The sequence below is a fragment of the Telmatherina bonti genome, assembly GCF_933228915.1.
Source record: "Telmatherina bonti genome assembly, chromosome: 5".
Taxonomy (NCBI): Eukaryota; Metazoa; Chordata; class Actinopteri; order Atheriniformes; family Telmatherinidae; genus Telmatherina; species Telmatherina bonti.
Window position 1 is genome coordinate 23,625,815 of NC_136623.1, and position 19,821 is coordinate 23,645,635.

General features: G+C 39.7%; 1 protein-coding gene across 1 annotated transcript in view; it reads right to left on the bottom strand.

Annotated features, from left to right (window-relative positions):
* Nucleotides 1–18,656, bottom strand: part of nphs1 (NPHS1 adhesion molecule, nephrin) — a gene marked incomplete at its 3' end in the record, with an annotated part of 41,499 nt that extends 22,843 nt beyond the window's left edge. The window contains exons 1-5 of the mRNA XM_079241116.1: nt 18,578–18,656; nt 13,317–13,508; nt 7,580–7,702; nt 793–915; nt 39–120 (exon numbers count right to left, since the gene is read on the bottom strand). Coding sequence (XP_079097242.1) covers nt 39–120; nt 793–915; nt 7,580–7,702; nt 13,317–13,508; nt 18,578–18,641 — 584 coding nt within the window. The 5' untranslated portion in view covers nt 18,642–18,656. The remainder of the gene's footprint in view (nt 1–38; nt 121–792; nt 916–7,579; nt 7,703–13,316; nt 13,509–18,577) is intronic.
* Nucleotides 18,657–19,821: the final 1,165 nt, after the last annotated feature.

The following is a 19,821-nucleotide window of genomic DNA, read 5'->3' on the forward strand; positions in this document are numbered from 1 at the left end:
GTGAGGAGAATGAGTCTGGCAGGCGGTTGAACACATACGTTACTTTAGCATGCGTGTTCTGAAGCTTATCCTTTGAGCCAGACATGGTGGAAGACTCTGCACCTGTCAGCTCGACTCCATCTGAAAGACACAATGTGGGGAAGACACACAAAAAGGGGCAATATCTTGTGTAAATGTGTTCATGTCAAACAGAAGCATCGGTTTTGTTCTCATGTGGAATAACAAAATATGTAAATATGTTTGTGTGTAGCATGATAAGAATTTGCACCACAGTTTGAAAATCAAGTTAAAGCTACATTATAATATCAGCAGAGAACATTACAGTGTAATGGAATACAATTGAGTTAAAAATCAAGAAATAAAATACACCTTAGAAAAGCAACCTAACCTTGCAGCCAAATCTGAGTTAAAAAAAAAACAAGCAAAACAATCATAAATCTTTCTGCTTTATCTCATTATAAGTTTGTTTAGATGTGGATGTGAACAGTCACTGATACTTTCTCTGCACATGTAATTGTAAAGTGGATCAGGCTACATCCTCCCACACTACGTCTACTCCTTTCAACTCTGCTATCAAAGATCTATGAAACAAGACGTCCTAACTGCAACTGCATTTTATCCCTGTTATGTTTCAATGTTGAAATATTTAGGTTGTGGCTGAGGAGCTTGCAGGATGTGCAATATATTATATATATACATATATATATATATAAAAAAGGTCATTGCCCTTCTTTTCCAGCCTGCCAGCTTGACCATCATTGTCAAATGTAGAGCAACTGAAAGGAGTCTCACCTTTAAAGATTGTAATTTCAGCCTCAGGCTTTGCATCAGGGGCAACGCAGGTGATGGAGTACTTGTTTCCCGCTACCCAAGGTATTGCCACGTCCACGATAAAGTAAGGCTTGGAAGGAGGAACTGGATGAGTACAAACACAGCTGATTTACAAGATGGGTATCGGCTTATACAAAGATTTGATAATTAGATTGGAAGATTTGTAATGTCATGCTGTCAACTTTTTAGGGATTTGTTGCACTGAAGTTTGATTGTTCATCATGTTAGAATACAATTTGTAGAGAAGAAGAGATTGAACACTGATGAAACTGATCCAGTGCTAATCTATCATAGAAACACCAAACACTTCTTTCCTCACATCACCCCCAAGCTAAATATGCGCTTTCTGGAGTGATCAAAGCAGTCTTCACTTCACTGCTGTTCTACTCTACAATCCTTTTATCTGACCATGAATAGGGGATTCCAGAAAAAAAAATAAACACACAACAACAACATAGCTTTTACCCTAAGGGACCAAAAATTGTTTGGCAGTGAATTGAGAACTCTGTCACCAACTAATTATCAAAGAGACTCTGCAGATCTGTTCGTTCCTACCAAGACTGTCTATTATATCCTGCACAAACTACAGAAAATCAGTCTATTGTGCCAGGTTTTGGTGAGTGGGTGAGCCTGTAGAATTAGAAAATGGCTACAGTGAAGGTTGTTTTTCTTTCATCAGAGATCAAGTGCAAAGGCTGCCTGAGCTGAGAGACAGAACAGGGAGTTGGTAGGTACAGGAAGGATACCAGAGTGTAAGGAAAACATGAAAGACCAGCAGAGGAGGAAACATGGAGATATGTCAAGAATGAAATGTGAGCACAGACAGGAGCTGGAAGATAGTTGCAGCTGAATTCTGAAATCAACCTAGTGTATGACTGAACAGCTGGACCTCAATTAAGTAAACCAGCCTTGCATTCAGCAGCTCATCTCCAACCTTTTGTTGCCAGATCAGTCAATGTTTTACCACTAGGAGGAGCTGTTGCAATGTGTAGAGTCGCACACTGGTCTCGGTCTGCTATTGAGACAGATGAGATGTGGCTGCAGGTTCAAACTGATTTAAAAGAAGCAATTGAATCTGTGTGGACTTTGATGGGTTACCCAGAGCACTGCAGAGCTGCGCGCTGCAATAATGAGATGCATTTGTTTGTTTTCCCCCCCTCTTCCCTGAGAAGATGACTGGGCCATGCATCTATTGACAGCCCCTGCACTCTCAATCTGCTCAGGCCTACAATTCACATAGTCACATCACTTGTTGTGCTCCAGGAGTGTCTGGCAGTCTAACAAATCCTAAAATAAGAATAATGATATGTTCACAAATGAGGCAGGCATGTATCTAATTTCTCACTTGCTGGCTCATGCTGGCCTGTTCCTTGCATCTCTCCTTCACTCCATCATTCCTCCCTAGCAGCCAGAGCCACCCTCCCCAAACACCATCCTTCTTGACCACTGCAGTTAAACCGCAAGAGTAAGGAGGAAGGTGTGTTCCAGACCAGGACTCACAGCCCACCATTCATCACATCTACCCTGGCAAATCAGGTGACCCAATCAGCCTAGTTGGGAACACTCACACCCACACACACACACACACACACACGTTTATACAAATGTGAGAGCACTTGGACAAAAAGAACCAAAAAAAAAAAAAAAACCAAATTCAATTTACTAGATATGCAAAAAAAGAAAAAAAGAAAACAAACATTCAGATCTCCTTATTAACTCTTTGTGCCACTTCTTTGTTTACTTGCCTGTCAGATTTTCTTTTTAAAATTCTGCCTCAATGCACCTCCTTTCCAGCTCGATCTCTCTCATTAAAGTGCATATATGAAGATAAAAATAGGCAAGGACAAATTTCGATTCATTAGACAAATACAGACGGATGGATGGATAAGGCAGATAAGAAGCAGATTAGTAGACACACATCAATATGCATAAGCAGCTCTTTCCACCTATCCCCCTGTCTCTCTCGTTCAGTTTACTCTTGCATCTCCTTTGCACATAAACAACCTTAGATAAACTCAAGTCTACCATTCACGCAGATTTGTGCTCCTAAGCACACTATTGAATTGTGCAGGCGTTCATCTCACTTCACTCTCAAAACAGACAGTAGTGTGTGTGTGTTTGGTCTAATATGTCATACTAACCTGATTCTCTAAATAATACTGACCAGGGAGACAGTGAGTCTAAAAAGCTTTTCATGCTGAATCAGATGGAAAATAATGGATATTTGACTTCTCTGATAGACACTTTGATAGACACAGCTACTTGGTTCTATCCCCAGAATATGAAAAGAAAAAGACATAAATACACACACAAATACACACACACACACATCCATGCACGTGTATGCTAAAGGGTTTCATTGGTGCATGAAAACACACACTCATTCTTACAAACAGGCACACATTGTAGGTCTCAGGTGTGGGATCTCTGGCCATGAAAGCCGCTGAAACAGTGCACTTTTTTTCAGTAGAAAAGAAGTGGAGCAAGTGTTTAGCAGCTGCAGAAGTAAGACCCTCCGATGCCTACCATCAACGCATCTCATGTTGCAGAACACTTCTTTTTTTTGGTTCTATTATATAAAGCAAGTTAAATTCCCATTGGTCAGCGTTCACCTCCAAGTTGGCCATTTATAAAACAAAAATGAGATTACAAACACACTAGGGCTGCGGAAAATTAACCACTCTGTATTGGAACCTGATATTTAGCATTAAAGATGCAATTACACCAGTCCACAGACCCTTGAATTGAATGAATGTCTCAAAAGGCGGTAAATGACCCAATTACACCTTTGCAGAACCACAGAATACACTTGTTCAAAAGCTTTTTGCTAGTGCTGTATAGGTACGGCTGAGAATGGGACACTCACACATTAGTTACTTCAGCGAACAATTGTGAGTCATCTCATAAAGTATCACCCACCTACACATAACAATAAATAAAATTAAGAATATTTTTAATACAAATAATTTAATGAGTGCTTGGAAATAAAGTATAGTATGTGAAAAAACTGGTCTCTTTTTAAAACAATTCATGCAAGGAAGGGTTCAAATGAGCTTAAATTATTTTTTTGCATCAAATTAAATGGAGTGGGTCTACAACATTACTACACAAACACATATAGAGTTTTTAAACCACTTAAACAGACCATTTTCCAGTCTTCAATGCCTTAATCATTTCAAGCACTAAATACTGCATTTATGCCATATTTGTTGCTTGTGATGTAAGCAAACATTTAAGATGTTGTGATGGCCTGCCATCTCAGTTTGTTTGTATTAGGTGTGATTAGGAGAGAATGTAATGCACCTGCAGAGGTGGGAGTGGCTTAACTTATAAAGCCTGCTTTTGCCAGACTCACTCCCTGGGTTTTTCTCCTCTGGCTGGGCAGCATTTTCTCTTACCATCACGGTAATTATAATTTGTTAAGCTTTGGGTTGCATTTTTGAACAGCATTGCACACATGTTCACACAACCATTCACAGCATTTCACTACTGATATTTTACACACTCAGACCCCATTATGAGTTTGTTTTGAATAAGTTTGGTAAATAAAGAGAATGGGAATACTTCATCCTGTATTTGACTCCCTCTTTTGTTACCACTGTGAGCCAAGTTGGTAACAATGTCTGGAGGCTAAAACTGATTTAAAATGTTGTAAAACACACCAGAAATCTTGGTTGAATATGATTGTAAGACAATACAAATGAACATTCTGAGAGTCACTGCAACCATATTACATTACATCAACAACTCAATAAATAGAGAAAAAACTGATATTGAAGATGTTTTCCAACAGTACTTTTGGCCCAACTCAGCAAGGTCAAAGATAATAAAATAGATCTATTGTTAAATTCAATACAATAATATTAGTTTGTATGTACTCAATAAATGTATTTGTATGTATTAGAGCCATGGTAATACATCAACTCCAAGGTAGTTTTTTGTATATAGTGTGTGAGACTTCTATTGCAAAGGATCATATGAAATAAGAGCCAAACACTTTTCTCCCGTTGCTGTAAGAGATCAGAAAAACTTGAGTAGCAGTCCTGGTAGCAAACCAATCCGGCTTTCCTAGAAATTGCTTGCTCTCATTTACAATAAAAAAAAATCATTATCCAACTCCATCAGACCGCATTAAATTGTACTGAATCACATCAGACTGTCTGAATTGTTCTGTTTAAAATGAAGTTGTCTCAGAACTGTATCATTCCTTTTGCATCTACATATATTGGACTGACTTACAAAGAAAACATTTACACTATCACGTGCATTTAGTCATACATTCTGGCTCTTTTCTTTATATTATTTTTTTGATTGAAAACAGAAACACAACAAGCCCCTACAACTGTCTTTTTTTAATATTTGCAGAGAATCTCTCTGCAATGTGAACATTGATGTCACACCTGCATACAAACACACAGCCCTCTAAAGAAGTTATATTTTGGGCAACTGGCAGAACTTTTCATGAATAAAAATGAAGAGTCACTTGCCATGTCCTATGTTACATGTGTTCCTGTTTATAAGTTGTTCCATTATTCATGGCAAGGTATCAGAAAATGAAGGCTCATTATATACTCTTCAACCGCTAAACTAATTAACTACTGCCAAAACCTTGCCATAGCCTCGGTTCCTAAAATGTCCCCTAACCTCAAACCACTATCCGATAATAAGCTTACACACACATGGACACTAATGTATACACGCACTCTCACAAACACATGCATATCTCTGTGAGACCTGAATGAGTAACAGTCTAAAACCAGAAACACATCAAAAACAGTTTTGAGCGTTTGCAGGAGGCATCTGTACAGGCATGCGGTGTCATGGGGGAGAATGTTGTTCATTAATAGGATTAAATGCTAAAGCTAATAGTATAAACCGAGACACAGGATGTGTCAGGTAGGTGACGAGCAAAGTGTGGGGTAAGTTTTAACAGAGGAGGGGGTTTCAGCGGAGGGGGTAGGGGTTGTTATTGTCATGGATTACTCACTACCACTTGATCTCCCTGTAGCAGTAATCCCCTATCTAAGCTCCACAGGAAGGCAAAAACACACAAGAGTTATGTTACAGCAATGGAAATGTCATGAAAACATCTCTTTGTAAGCCTATGGATGGAGCTTATTGACATTTTACCTCTCTGTTGTAGCTATTTACTGCCCGTGGTGATCCATCTTGAATTAGCCACTCATGATACCAATTTTACAACCAGCAATTTCAGTTTTGTTTTTCAAATTCCTTCCTTCTCTTCTATGGTAGCGCCTCATAAAGAGTTTATAGTGTTTTGATTTGATGCAAAGCTTGATGGGATATGGCCATGGTTGACTGGCCAGGGGTGTGAGGCCTTGGGAGCTGTAGTCGCCTGGTGGAGAAGCCGATGGAAAATTCATCAGAGACAGATCTCTTCAAAAATGATGCACAATTTCTAGTCCCAGTTCAGCACTAACAGGAAATTGAATTCATCAGCTCATTATCAAACCCCAGATTATGTAATTTGAATCACCGGACTTGTTGAAGTAGAACAAATGACCGTTTAGGACCAAACTGCAGGATGCTTTTTAAGTTGGCTGCTTCATTCTTTATCTTTGGCAAAAGCTACAAATGTCCAGCTGAAAACAGCATAATATACATCTGCTGTCAAGCGCAAACAGGACTTGTGTCCCAGCATGTCAGAAACATCCCAGACTGAAGAAGAGTTTAATTCCCACCCATTATGACCTTTTTGATAAAGCCAAAGGCAGTTGTAATGGCTTGGTGTACATGGGCACACATGCAATAGAGGTAATAAATGTGGGAGTCGAGCCTGCTGTTGCTGCAGGTGTAGGCCAGCTGTAGGACATGAAACTGCTGCACTGTAGGATGGAGCACAGTCATTTAAAAGAGACGTCTGCAGTCTATGCATCTCCATACCCCTCACCACCCACCATCCCTTCCCCTAGCCCATTCATGTCAAAAAAACCTGCTCTCTTCCCAGAGGAGAAAGAGGCTGCTCGAACTGCTGCAGCAAGCCCCCTCTGCAACACACCACGCACCCCCAACCATGTTCACCAAACAGAAAGCCTGAGCCTGTGGTAGAGAGGGAAAAATTGTGTGATGAGGAGGGGTGGGGATAGGCGGGGGGTAGGTAAATGAACTGTGCCTGGAGAAGAAAGGTCCTTTTAGAGTGCCTTCCTCACCACATATGGACCTGCTTCTACTAGCAAGAAGGATGGGAAAGAGTAATACTGCATGTTATAGAATGACAGCAGGTGGTCCAGTGTAGGCTTACAATTATACATATTTCAGTCCATGTCTGAGAGGAACTTTTCAATCACCTCTCTAATAATTTATTCTGTGCAAGGAAGGCCCATGAATCATCCTGAGGCTTGAGAATCCAGCACTGTTACTTTGCATTTTGCAGCTGCTGGAAGTTGAGGGTTAAAACTGTGGAACTACAGGAACATGCTGGCTGAAACCTTCTGTAATGCTTGTGTGAAACCATTGAGTTTTTACTGTACAAGGACAAACTAAGTTTAGTGTATGCTTCATATGCAATGGCCTTATCTTAAGCAAATCAAAGATCTTCATCAATATAAATGAATATTAAACAGCTCTTTATATGCTGATTACTGGTCAAGAGGTCATGTATGTTACTGGAGAACTGAAGGTGCTCACTGTGCCTTATCAAACGTGTCATTGTGTTCATCTGATAGTAAAAACAGTCCCCCATGTCTTTTCTGTCAACACAGCAGTTTTATTAATTTATTTGTCTTACTTAGAACGGTCACCCAGGCTGCATTGGAGATGATTGCATCACTGCTCTCCGACTGGCCAGCTTGACATTCATAAATGGACTCATCTTCCAGTTGGGCGTTCTCAATCCTAAGATTATACTGCCCTGGAGAGAGATGGACATGTATATTTACAGACTTATGATATAGATTTTTTTATTCTATCTATCTATCTATCTATCTATCTATCTATCTATCTATCTATCTATCTTTCTGGAGGGGCTCTACTCTGAGCCCCTCCCGGATGACCGAGCTCCTCACCCTATCTCTAAGGGAGAGCCCGGCCACCCTGCGGAGGAAACTCATTTCAGCCGCCTGTATACGTGATCTCGTTCTTTCGGTCACAACCCGAAAGAACTGAGGCTCATGACCATAGGTGAGGGTAGGAACATAGATTGACTGGAAAATCGAGAGTTTTGCCTTCTGACTCAGCTCTTTCTTCACCACGACAGACCGGCACAGATTCCGCACTACTACAGATGCTGCACCGATCCATCTGTCGATCTCACGCTCCATCCTTCCCTCACTCGTGAACAAGATCCAGAGATATTCAAAGTCCTCCACTTGAGGCAGGACCCGACTCTCGACCCGGAGAGGGCAATCCACCCTATTCCGGCTGAGGACCATTGTCTCAGATTTGGAGGTGCTGATTCTCATCCCAGCCGCTTCACACTTGGCTGCGAATTGCTCAAGCGAGAGCTGGAGATCACGGCCAGATAAAGCCAACAGGACCACGTCATCCGCAAAAAGCAGAGACCCAATCCTGAGGTCACCAAGCCGAATCCCCTCAACACCTTGGCTGCGCCTAGAAATTCTGTCCATATAAGTTATGAACAGAATTGGTGATAAAGGGCAGCCTTGGCAGAGTCCAACCCTCACTGGAAATGAGACCATACAAGCTGGTCCATTGTTTCACGACCAGGACGAAAACCACACTGCTCCTCCTCAATCTGAGATTCAACTATCTGACAAACCCTCCTCTACAGCATCCCGGAATGGACCTTACCGGGGATGCTGAGGAATGTGATTCCCTTTTTAAAAAGGGGGACCACCACCCCAGTCTGCCAGTCCAGAGGCATTGTCCCCAAAGTCCACGCGATGCTGCAGAGGCGTGTCAGCCAGGACAGCCTCACAGCATCCAGAGCCTTAAGGAACTCCGGGCGGATCTCATCCACCCCCTGGGCCTTACCGCCAAGCAACTTTTTAACCACCTCAGCGACTTCAGCCCCAGAGATAGGAAAGTTCATATATATAAATATATATATATATATATATATATATATATATATATATATATATATATATATATATATACACACACAAAAAAAAAAAGTAAAGGGAACACTTAAACAACACAATGTAACTCAAAGTCAACCACACTTCTGTGAAATTAAACTGCCCACTTAGGAAGCAACAGATTAACAATCAATTTCACATGCTGTTGTGCAAATGGAATAGACAACAGGTGGAAATTAGAGGCAATTGGCAAGACACACCCAATAAAGGAATGGTTCTGCAGGTGGTGACCACAGAACACTTCTTAGTGCCAATGCTTTCTGGCTGATGTTTTGGTCACTTTTTAATGCTTGTGGTGTTTTCACTCTAGTGGTAGCATGAGAGAGAGTCTACAACCCACACAAGTGGCTCAGGTAGTGCAGCTCATCCAGGATGGCACATCAATGCCAGCTGTGGCAAGTAGGTTTGTTGTGTCTGTCAGCGTAGTGTCCAGAGCATGGAGGCGCTACCAGGAGACAGGCCAGTACATTAGGAGATTTGGAGAAGGCCGTTGGGAGGGCAACAACCCAGCAGCAGGACCGCTACCTCCTTCTTTGTGCAAGGAGGAACAGGAGGAGCACTGCCAGAGCCCTGCAAAATGAGCTCCAGCAGGCCACAAATGTGCATGTGTCTGCTCAAACAGACTCCATGAGGGTGGTATGAGGGCCTGACATCCACAGGTGGGGGTTGTGCTTACAGCCCAACACTGTACAAGACGTTTGGCATTTGCCAGAGAACACCAAGATTGGCTGGGTTCCTCCAAATGTAAGACAATGCCAGACCTCATGTGGCTGGAGTGTGTCAGTAGTTCCTGCAACATGAAGGCATTGATGTTATGGACTGGCTTGCCTGTTCCCCAGATCTGAATCCAGTTGAGCACATCTGGGACATCATGTCTCACTCCAACCACCAACGCCAAGTTGCACCACAGACTGTCCAAGAGTTGGCAGATGCTTTAGTCCAGGTCTGGGAGGAGATCCCTCAGGATAACATCTCCGACCTTATCAGGAGCATGCCCAGGTGTTGTAGGGAGGTCATACAGGCACTTGGAGGCCATGCACACTACTGAGCCTCATTTTGACTTGTTTAAAGGACATTACATCAAAGTTGGATCAGCCTGTAGTTTGTTTTTCCACTTTCATTTTGAGTATAACTCCAAATCCAGACCTCCATGGGTTGATACATTTGATTTTCATTGATCATTTTTGTGTGATTTTGTTGTCAGCACATTTAACTATGGAAAGAACAAAGTATTTAATGAAAATACTTCATTCATTCAGATCTACAATGTGTTACTTTAGTGCTCGCTTTATTTTTTGAGCAGTATATATATATATATATATATATATATATATATATATATATATATATATATATATATATATATATATATTAATTTTTTATTTTTTTTTTAATAGGTAATTGTTGGGTATTGGGGTATTTTATTTAGCTATAAATAAACCAAGAATTTTTGGAGGCAGGCATTTTAATTGACATGCAAGTTGCTATGTGTACCCGTATCATTTTTGTTTCAGAAGGAGTTCCCAATGTGGTAAATGAAATCTAATCCTCGATTCAAAACACAGACTGAATAAACTGTATATTAATTGATGCCAGACAGAGCCCCTCACTCTCCGTCTCTCCTCTGACAGTGCGGCATGCCAGCAGGGCTTGATTTGTTTGATGCACTGCCATAACCTGTGGGGATTAGATGATGCTTGCTGTTGGTTTTCCAGTTCCTGATGGCTCACAGCCTACTAACATGTGGAAAATAGCATCTTGGTCTGACAACCACTCAGGCCTAAAAATGCATGTGTCAAGTAAGGTGGCAAGATAATTAACACCAACCAGAAGCAATTTTCACATCTAAGTTATCACTAAGTGGAGAGAGAGAAAGACGTGCTGAAGTTATTAATCTTATTCCTCTTTTCTGAAATTATGCACAAACAATACTATCAAATAACAGTGAGCTGGTATTTATGGTAGGAGAGATTGCAGATGGCTTAAGTGTGATCAGCTTATTTGTCTGTTACTTTGTATTCATTTCATCTAAATTGGAACCTTCAAGACTTAAGTGCTGGTATATATACTTTGCCATCAAGCCTGTAGTGAAATAAGTCTTCATGTATGCAAATCCGCATGTGTGCATGTACGCTGTGCAGCTTGTAACTTTATGAGCCATGTAAAATCTGGTTTTTATCTGCATAAATATGCCCCAAAACATCATAAGAATTGCATGCCCTTAAAAATGAAAATATATTATTCATCATTTGTCACATAGTAATTATCCATGTGGAAGTCAAAAATCCAACATTCCATATCAGTAAAAGGAGCTGAAAACCTGTAGTTTTCTTTTGATGTATAGACTTACTGAGCACCAATAAAAAGTTTCTGGTAGCAGTTTTAACAGTTGAAAGTTAGTGTGTTTCTGAACTGCTCACTTCAGGTTCATCCACAACACTTCTAAAGAGTTATGTTATGATTTTAACTTGGGAATTTCCAAACAACAATTATGCTGCTTTAACAACTGTTTCATAGAATTGTTTTTGTACTTTTTGTGCTTTGTGTCCACTGCTTTGGATGTGATTAAAAATGCAAGTGTGAAGTATTGATACAGTCCATACAATGTGTCAGCTGTGAAGCAACTGACGGTTGTGTTTTTCTGCCTTTCCAAAATTAAATCATGAAAGGTAAAGAAAATGTGCAAAATTTTAAAAGAAATTATTACCTTGATAAAAAAAAAAAAAGAAAGAAAAATTAGAAGACAATCTCATGCTGTAATGAAATCTCTTGACTTATCAATTCATTAGGTTTTATAATAGTTACATGACATTAATTATGGAAAATTTGAAGAGATGAATGTTTGTATATTCATTAATAATTAAATTTAAACCTGATTGACTGGCTTCAGGCTAAATTCTACAATCAAATTACTGCTTGTGGGTCAATCATTGAAAATAAATTAAGGAATACACACTTTATGCACAAACAGCTTTGAACAAGCTGTTTTATCAGCTTGTGTTGCTGGTCCTAATGGTTAGAGTCGTTAGTTTAAACTGCCTGAAATCCTACAGTAGAGCTAGACTCATGTCATTTCACGTTTACATTGTTTCTTTAGCTTGGGGAAACTGAGTGCACTCCATTTATAGTAAGTGTGTGTTGAATCAAAGCTGCCCATTCTTATGTCTGTGAATGCGTGATTTCAGAATTTTTCAAGCACCAATAAACATGGCTGATGGTGACAATCAGTGAAAACTGGTGGCCTATCAAGTGCATTCAAGTGTCGTCCTAAATGATTTTACTCTTTCTGTGCTGTGTAAAGTGATTGAAAACATCAGTCTGCAGTTTCTTTTTCTGGAAAGTGTAAAAGTGTACCTGCTCTGATGACTATTTTATTCATGAGTGAGTGTTCGGCAGAGTGAGTGCTTGGCAGGTCCTATGTGCTTGTGGTCTTTCATTTCATCAATACAGGTTCTCATTTTGGTGTTCAGATGTAAAAGGTGGCTATTATGAATATACTGTTATACTTCCCATGATTTCTACCCGGACCTATCAGAAATAGAGGAAAGAGACTTTTCCTTCTAGATTTATTTATAATGTAAACTCTGCCCATTAATATGAATGTGTGCACATATGTGCATAGTCTATGCATCAGCATGCAGATGTCATTGGTGGTCTCATACTGCGCAACAGTGAAGTGCAGCTTGTCTAGTTGTGGGCTGATCAGGAACAGATGCTCTTCTCCTACTCAGGATTACCTTCTAATTGGCTATTACTTTTTATAGACTTGTGCACATTCTGCAATGCACTTTATTTTCTGCCACATTTCACTGATTAGCTGACACTTCCATTGCTTTAATTTCTTGTTAGTTTTTTTTTCTTCTTTCGTTTGCGATTGTGAGTGACAGGATAAGGGGGGTGTGTAGGGGCTGTTGATGATCCTGCATCCCACCCCCTTGCACCATTTTATTTACAGCCTAAGCTTCCTGAAATGTCTGCGTTGCTTTATTATTGCACTTTGACACCATAGCAACAAATATGTCTTCTTTACCTCTTGAAGTAGCCAGCACTGAGCTCTGCTATTTGATGGCTCTGGACCAAACAGTGGTAATATTTTATAACTAAAACTGTATGAACTTCAATCCAGAAGAAAAAAAAAAATACTGGTTCCATCAACTACTGACACACTATTCTGTTCTTTCTACAGTTCCTCTTAACATTTAATCTTTCTTTCCAAACATGAAATACCATTTAAATACTTTCACAGTAGGATGTTTATATTTGTTGTCTTATTCATGGACCTATAACCTAAAATATTAATTCAACCAGAAGGCATCAACAGAGACTTGCTTTGTTGCCTGTTCGTAGCTTCTTCATCAAATAGATCTATTTTTTAGATAGGTCCATTGGTCCACATCCCACATTTCTTGACTATCCCTTGTTTACCTTTGAGTTTTCCAGTCATGCTGTAGCGTGAATAGCCTGGAAGGCTTCTATCTGATCCCAAGGCGAGGCCATCTTTCACCCACTGCACTGTCCCTGAGGGCCGCAGCACTTCACACTTCAATACAGCTGTGGCTCCCATCCACACAGTAAGATTCCTGGGCTCAGTCCTGAAGGCCTGCTGAGCCTGCATGCCTGGAGACATAAAAAGTAGAAGGAGGGAATGAGTTGAAAAGGAATGTGATGGGAGTTAATGAAAAAAGATGGAAGGAGTGATGACATAGTGTGTGAGAAATGTTTTGAAGGAAATAAATGAAGTAGCGAGGGCATGACATAAACATACACTACAGGGAAGCAGCCCGATGGTCTTTTCTCTGAGAAGGCACCCTATTGTGTGTGGCCACATTATTCATCCTGGCATATGTTTTATTGATGGGAAACTGCAATGATACGGCCCTGAAAATGAGTCAATAATGTAATTACTGCAAATTAAATCTCCCCTCAGCCATGCAGATAGGGTATGGGGAGGAATTAAAAAAGCATGGGGGTATCAGAGACCTTGTTCACCTGCCTTTTTTTTTCTTCATTGTCGATGTCCCAGTAGCTAATACCTCCTGGGAAGAGTAATGATTATCACTTTAATCCCACTTGTTTGTCAAAGGTGGTGTTGGCCATCCTTCAGCCACGCTGTGAGAGGAAATTCTGTGGTTCACTGCGTTTGAATCAGAAAGATAACCTTAAAGCAGACCACCTATCAGCCCCTTAATGCTGGAGCAAGGATTATATGGTTATTATACACAGGAGTTATGAATAAATTCAGTTCAAGGAGTACAGTCCAAATGCTTACTCCAATTAGTGTCTAATTTGGAAGCATGAGCCTCGTTTAAACAATGCCCCACAGAGAAGCCAGACTGATTCCACTGGGTTGCTTAAATCTTGACCTTCATTGAAGCAGTGACCAAGTTGTTTGTGAAGTGCATGCTCGGTTGCATCTGACAACATGAGTGAGAGGCAGCACTCTCAGATCAAGGCTGAACCAGTCACCTCACGTCAAATATGAAGGGCAAGATTGGCCATTACAGAGGATGCATACAAACAACTAAACACGGGAGTGTATTTGCATACAGTTTGCATAAATGAATACTCAACAATGATCCACAATGATTGCATTTTCTGATATACTATAGAAATAAACCATATCAACAAACACAGATAAAACTTAATTGAGTGAAAATTGGTCCAACATTGATTTTAAACATTATTATTATTATTATTATTATTAATAATAATAAAAAACAATAATAATAATAATAGCCATTACTAAACATATTTAAAGTTTTTGTCTTAAACAGGGATTTAACCCGATTAACCTTTTCTACCAGCCCAAAGGTCTCAGGTTTTCTCTCTCCTCTGCGTTTCATGTACCTCCCTGTCTAAGGTCAAATTAGTTCCTTTTTCCTGGTTGAGTTGGAAGTACCAAAGTGGCATCATGGATGATTTATGGTTACATGTTTTAAATGCAAATCTAAGCCACAGGACATTATCCTTTATGCCCATCCTGTTGACAAATTTTTCATCAGTTTTACTTGAAAGTCTTAACTCTCTTTTTTTCATTTGGATTACTTTATTACCATAAAGCAGTGCTTTTCCCCAGTGTGGGAAATGCACTATTTAGCCATGCTTCTATGGAAGATTATAGTCATATAGTGGACCTATATTGACACTGTGCTTCAGCTACTATAATTGTGTTTTAGTGATTGTGCTGTTGCGTTTCATTTAAACTAAAGATGTAGTTTCTTTGAGTGCACTTTCACATCTTTCCCTATGTACATGATGTTTTCCATCAAGGTCAAGTGCCTACAAAATGAAAAATTAAATGATTTTCTTTTACTATTTTGTGTTTCTCCATGCGCCTGGGTGTGTTTTCCATCACTCCTTATGACAGATCCTCCCTTACGTTGTAAACTTTCCCCAGGTTGGCCCTTAGCTCAACTGTTACCTGGTTACTCAACAGGAACTTGTGTATTCAAAGTGCAGCCTTTTGTTTAATCGTTCTCTTCTCTTCTGTATGTATTCCTCGCACCACACCATATATTTTAAGGATTTTCCTTGTGAAGTTTTTGCTCTTTTTCCTTTTACTGTGTATTTTTACCTTGGCATGTTCTCTGTTCTTTGTTTCCCAGAGTGAATTTCCACTTTTCTTTCCCTTTTCACATCAGCTACAGCTTTCCCCTCTCATTGCTGAATACTGCCAGTGCCTTGTGCATTTGTGTCCTTCTTGTTTTAGAAATGAACACTTGCATAACAACTTGTACTCCTTTTACCCTCAAGTGTGTACACATAAACAGTTTCATCTGAAAAGTAAAAGAAGTTAATATCTCAACAAGGGATGCATCTGCTTCCTGCTTGCAGTCACAAACATCTTTTTTCCCTTTTGGTCAAGTTACCTAATAATGACATTTATACCTTTAAATTGTCAGAAGCAGCTGGGATAAAAAGGAAGTATATGTTAAATTGTCAGCAATTCCTGTAAGTCATTATTTTTGAACAAGTCAAGCTTTTTGAACATATTTAAGTCTAGCATCTACCCTTTGTTTTTCTCAGATTTTTTTTCCCAACATCTCCCCAGGGGGATATGTTGCTGTTTAGCTGCTAAATTCTACAATAGCTGCTCATCAGCTTTTCAGTGTGTGGTCAGACATTACAAAGGTACTGCAGAGAGGTTTTTTTTTCATTATTCTTTGCTATAACAAAGACTAAACCAGGAAAAACTACAAGCTGCACAATGTAAGACCATATTTAATAGACTTTATTTTTAATTTCATTTAAACCTTCATTAAGGCAAGACAGATTAAAAACACATTCTTATTTACAACTGTGGCCTGGCAAAAGGCCTGGGCTTTTGAGGCAGAGGAAATGAGGCTATAAAATCAACAATTCAAATTAAATTAAAAACAAATAATCTAAACACCAGATTAAGTATAATTGACAAAATATTAGATACAAAAGGTGGGCTACATCATACACACACCCAGGCAGCCAATATGAAGGGTTAGCAATCTTGGGGGCAGCAAGATTGCTTTTTAAAAAGGTCCATGATAAAAGCTTTAAAAACTGCCTTGGAGACGAGAGTGTCTAGCATTAGAGAGTCATTCCAGTGTAGCTGCAGCAGGCTGAAAGCACGACAAGCCTAAAGAGGATTGGGTTTAAGGTACTGTCAACAAAATCAAGTTTGCAGAACAAATGTTGTATGCAGTGTATGAAAAGTTGGCACAAGTAAGGGAGGGGTCAAACCAAGAAGAGTTATGTTGAGTAACATAAACTGGGGAATTTTGCAGTGGGTTTGTAATGATTACCAATTAATAGAGGAGCATGGAGTCTGGTGAGAAGCTTTGAATGGAGCGTTTGTTGCAAAGCGGATGGCAGAGTGGTAGAGGACATAAGCCTTTATAAAAAGCCCTACATACTGATCTGCAAGCGCCATGTTGATGAGACATGTAAGTCAGAGGAGGATCTCTTATAAAGGAAGCCCATTTTAAAATGTAATCATTGACACTAATTTATCAATGTGGTTTAAGAAGGACAGAGTCATATTCCAGCTAAATGTCCAAATATTTATACATCGTAGCCTGATCTAGAGGTGTCCCATCAAGTATTATGATTTACCATATGCAGAGGGGAAATTCAGGAATTTCTCTCTCTCTCTCTCTCTTTCTTCTCTTCTTGTCCACTTTCACATTATAGGTATTCGATCATGTTGATTTAGAAATATTTTTATACCAGCTTCTAGACACTGATTGATGACATTCTCAGTTGATCCGCAAAGCTTTCAACGTACCGTAAGTAAGCACAAAGCACACGTACTGCTCTTTGTTTCTGTGCAACAACTGCATTTGCGGGAACACAACGTGTTTATTAGTACTCCTAACATTCATCACTCAATCAGGTATGTCACATGATCATGGTTGCCATAGCAAAAAAAAAACAAAACAAAAGCATGCCTTCAGAAATATGTCAGTGGCAGAATAGGTTGAGAGCACGTCGAAGCAACAACACACAGCTGATGAGCAAACATGATGCAGAAATCATGACAAGGACACAGTGTGTGGTTTGTACATTTACTCTATGTCTTGTCTGCCCATTCTTTTTCTAACTGTGGAAAATTATATAATTTAACAGGACCTATGGGATCACAAACGAGTGCAGAAGGATGGCTTTTCAAAAAGATGGGTGGCTCATTTAGAAACCTTTCAGCACCAAAAGAAACTGTACCCTTAGTTTTGAAATCGAGATTTGCTAGTTTAGAGTACTGAGAGAAAAGGAAACAGTCCACTTCTCTCAGGAATAGAAAGTTGACACACTTGGATGAGAAGTGGAAATCTTGTTTCACAATAGTAATCAAGTATTAAATAGTAATAAAAACTTTTTTTGTGGATCTTTTTAAGGTTACATCTTCCTCTTCAACCAGTAGGTGTTATGTGATCAAGAGAAAGTGTGTAAATTAAAGTTATAATTTTAGTAAAAGGTTGAGGTGTGATTCAGTTCATGTTCACAACCACACAGCCAACTAATAAAGGGGCTATGTAGATGAACATAGCCTCATGATTTGGAGATCATGGATGTGATCACCATGGAAACATTTACAGAAGCATTGCTCACTTTTTCAAAGTAGAGTCAGAGATGAAAATAGGAAAAGTTTATCAGCACTTGTGACACAATGTATATCATCATATATCTAACAAGTCCTGTTATACCAAAGAACAATCCTGCCAAGAAAGTGATTAATAAAAGCCAAGGCAAAACTCAGGTCAAGCCAACTACCAGAAATACCCACACCCCACAACAAACTTTCCCATTTTCCTTGTAACCACTGGTTAATTTCTATACTTCTTTTTTATTTAAGGACAGTGCCCTAAAATCTTTATCAGCATCTTCTGTTTTGTTTGGTCAGATGCGGCAAGAAAAAACATATATTGCAACACTTAGTTTATGTGGAGTAATTCATAGATCAGTAATTCATAGATCAGTTTCTTGTCATTTCAACTGGTTTATTCTGTATGTGTCAAGGACAAATCACGATAAACTGGTATTTTGACCCAAACTGAGAGGAAAACTCACATACTACACACAGTAATTATTATGTCAAAGTCAAAATTAAATCTCAAGGTTCTCAGTACTCTGCTGAATGGTCTGACCATAGATGGGACTTGAAAAGGCCACAGTTACTGTGATGAAGGCTTCACAGTGACATTTGACTCTCTTACCCCAGATAAGACACAGAAAGGGTAGAGTTGAAGGAGACAAAATCCATGCTGACAAGAACGCCATTTCACCACTGACACCTGACCTTCAATAATCCTGGGAAAATAAAAAAAAAAAAAGGAACACAAATTAGACTTAAACAAATGTGAGATAAAGGTGCATAAGCATAGCATAACAAAGAAAGGTTGAGAAAAAAAAAAAAAAAAAAAAAAAAAAAATATATATATATATATATATATATATATATATATATATATATATATATATATACACTATTCACAAAAAGTTAGGGATATTCAGCTTTTGGGTGAAATTTCACAACAAGCCTAAAATGCATTCAAACCTGTACAGGTGAACTTAATGTGATCTTCTCTAAGCTTTTAAATGCACATGTCCAACTGTTAAATGTTTCAATAAATTTTGCACAAGTTGCTGTTCTCTAACAAGGAGCTTAACGGCAAAAATCACGGCAGGTGTGTGATCCTTGAATTGACCAATAAATGTCCTGGTTCAGTTAGAGCTGGTGTTTAAACAGTTGTCCTCATCATGCTGTTCACATTTTGACATCATGAGACCAAGACGACACCTAACAATGGAACAACAGTCCCTTGCCATTGCGATGCTTCAAACAGGACGTTCTCAGACAGAAGTGGCCACTGAGCTTGGAGTGTCACAGAGTGTCATCAGCAGGTTGCAACAGAGATATCGAGAGACTGGAAGAGTCACAGAAAGGCCTAGAAGTGGACGTCCTTTGGCCACATCCCGTGCTGATGACCGCTACATTGTGAACACTGCCCTGAGAAACCGGATGATGAATGCCACTCAACTCCAGGCACGTTTAAGAGAGGTGAGAGGCACCCAAGTGTCACGTCAGACCATTCGAAACCGTTTCCATCAGCGTGGTCTGCGTGCTAGACGACCTGCACGGGTACCTGACCACACCACCAGGCACAGGCATCATCGTCTTGCATGGGCCAGGGAGCATTTACGCTGGACGAGGAACCAGTGGGCCTCAGTGCTGTTCTCTGATGAAAGTCGATTCACACTGAGCAGAAATGATGGCCGACAACGATGTTGGAGACGTCAGGGAGAGCGCCCCTACATGAACAGCACAGGCCTAATTTCATCTTCATGGACGACAATGCTCCTGCTCATCGAGGCCGCATCATCAGGGAACGGCTGTTGGAGACTGGTGTACCTCAAATGGAATGGCCTGCACTCTCTCCAGACCTGAATCCCATTGAAA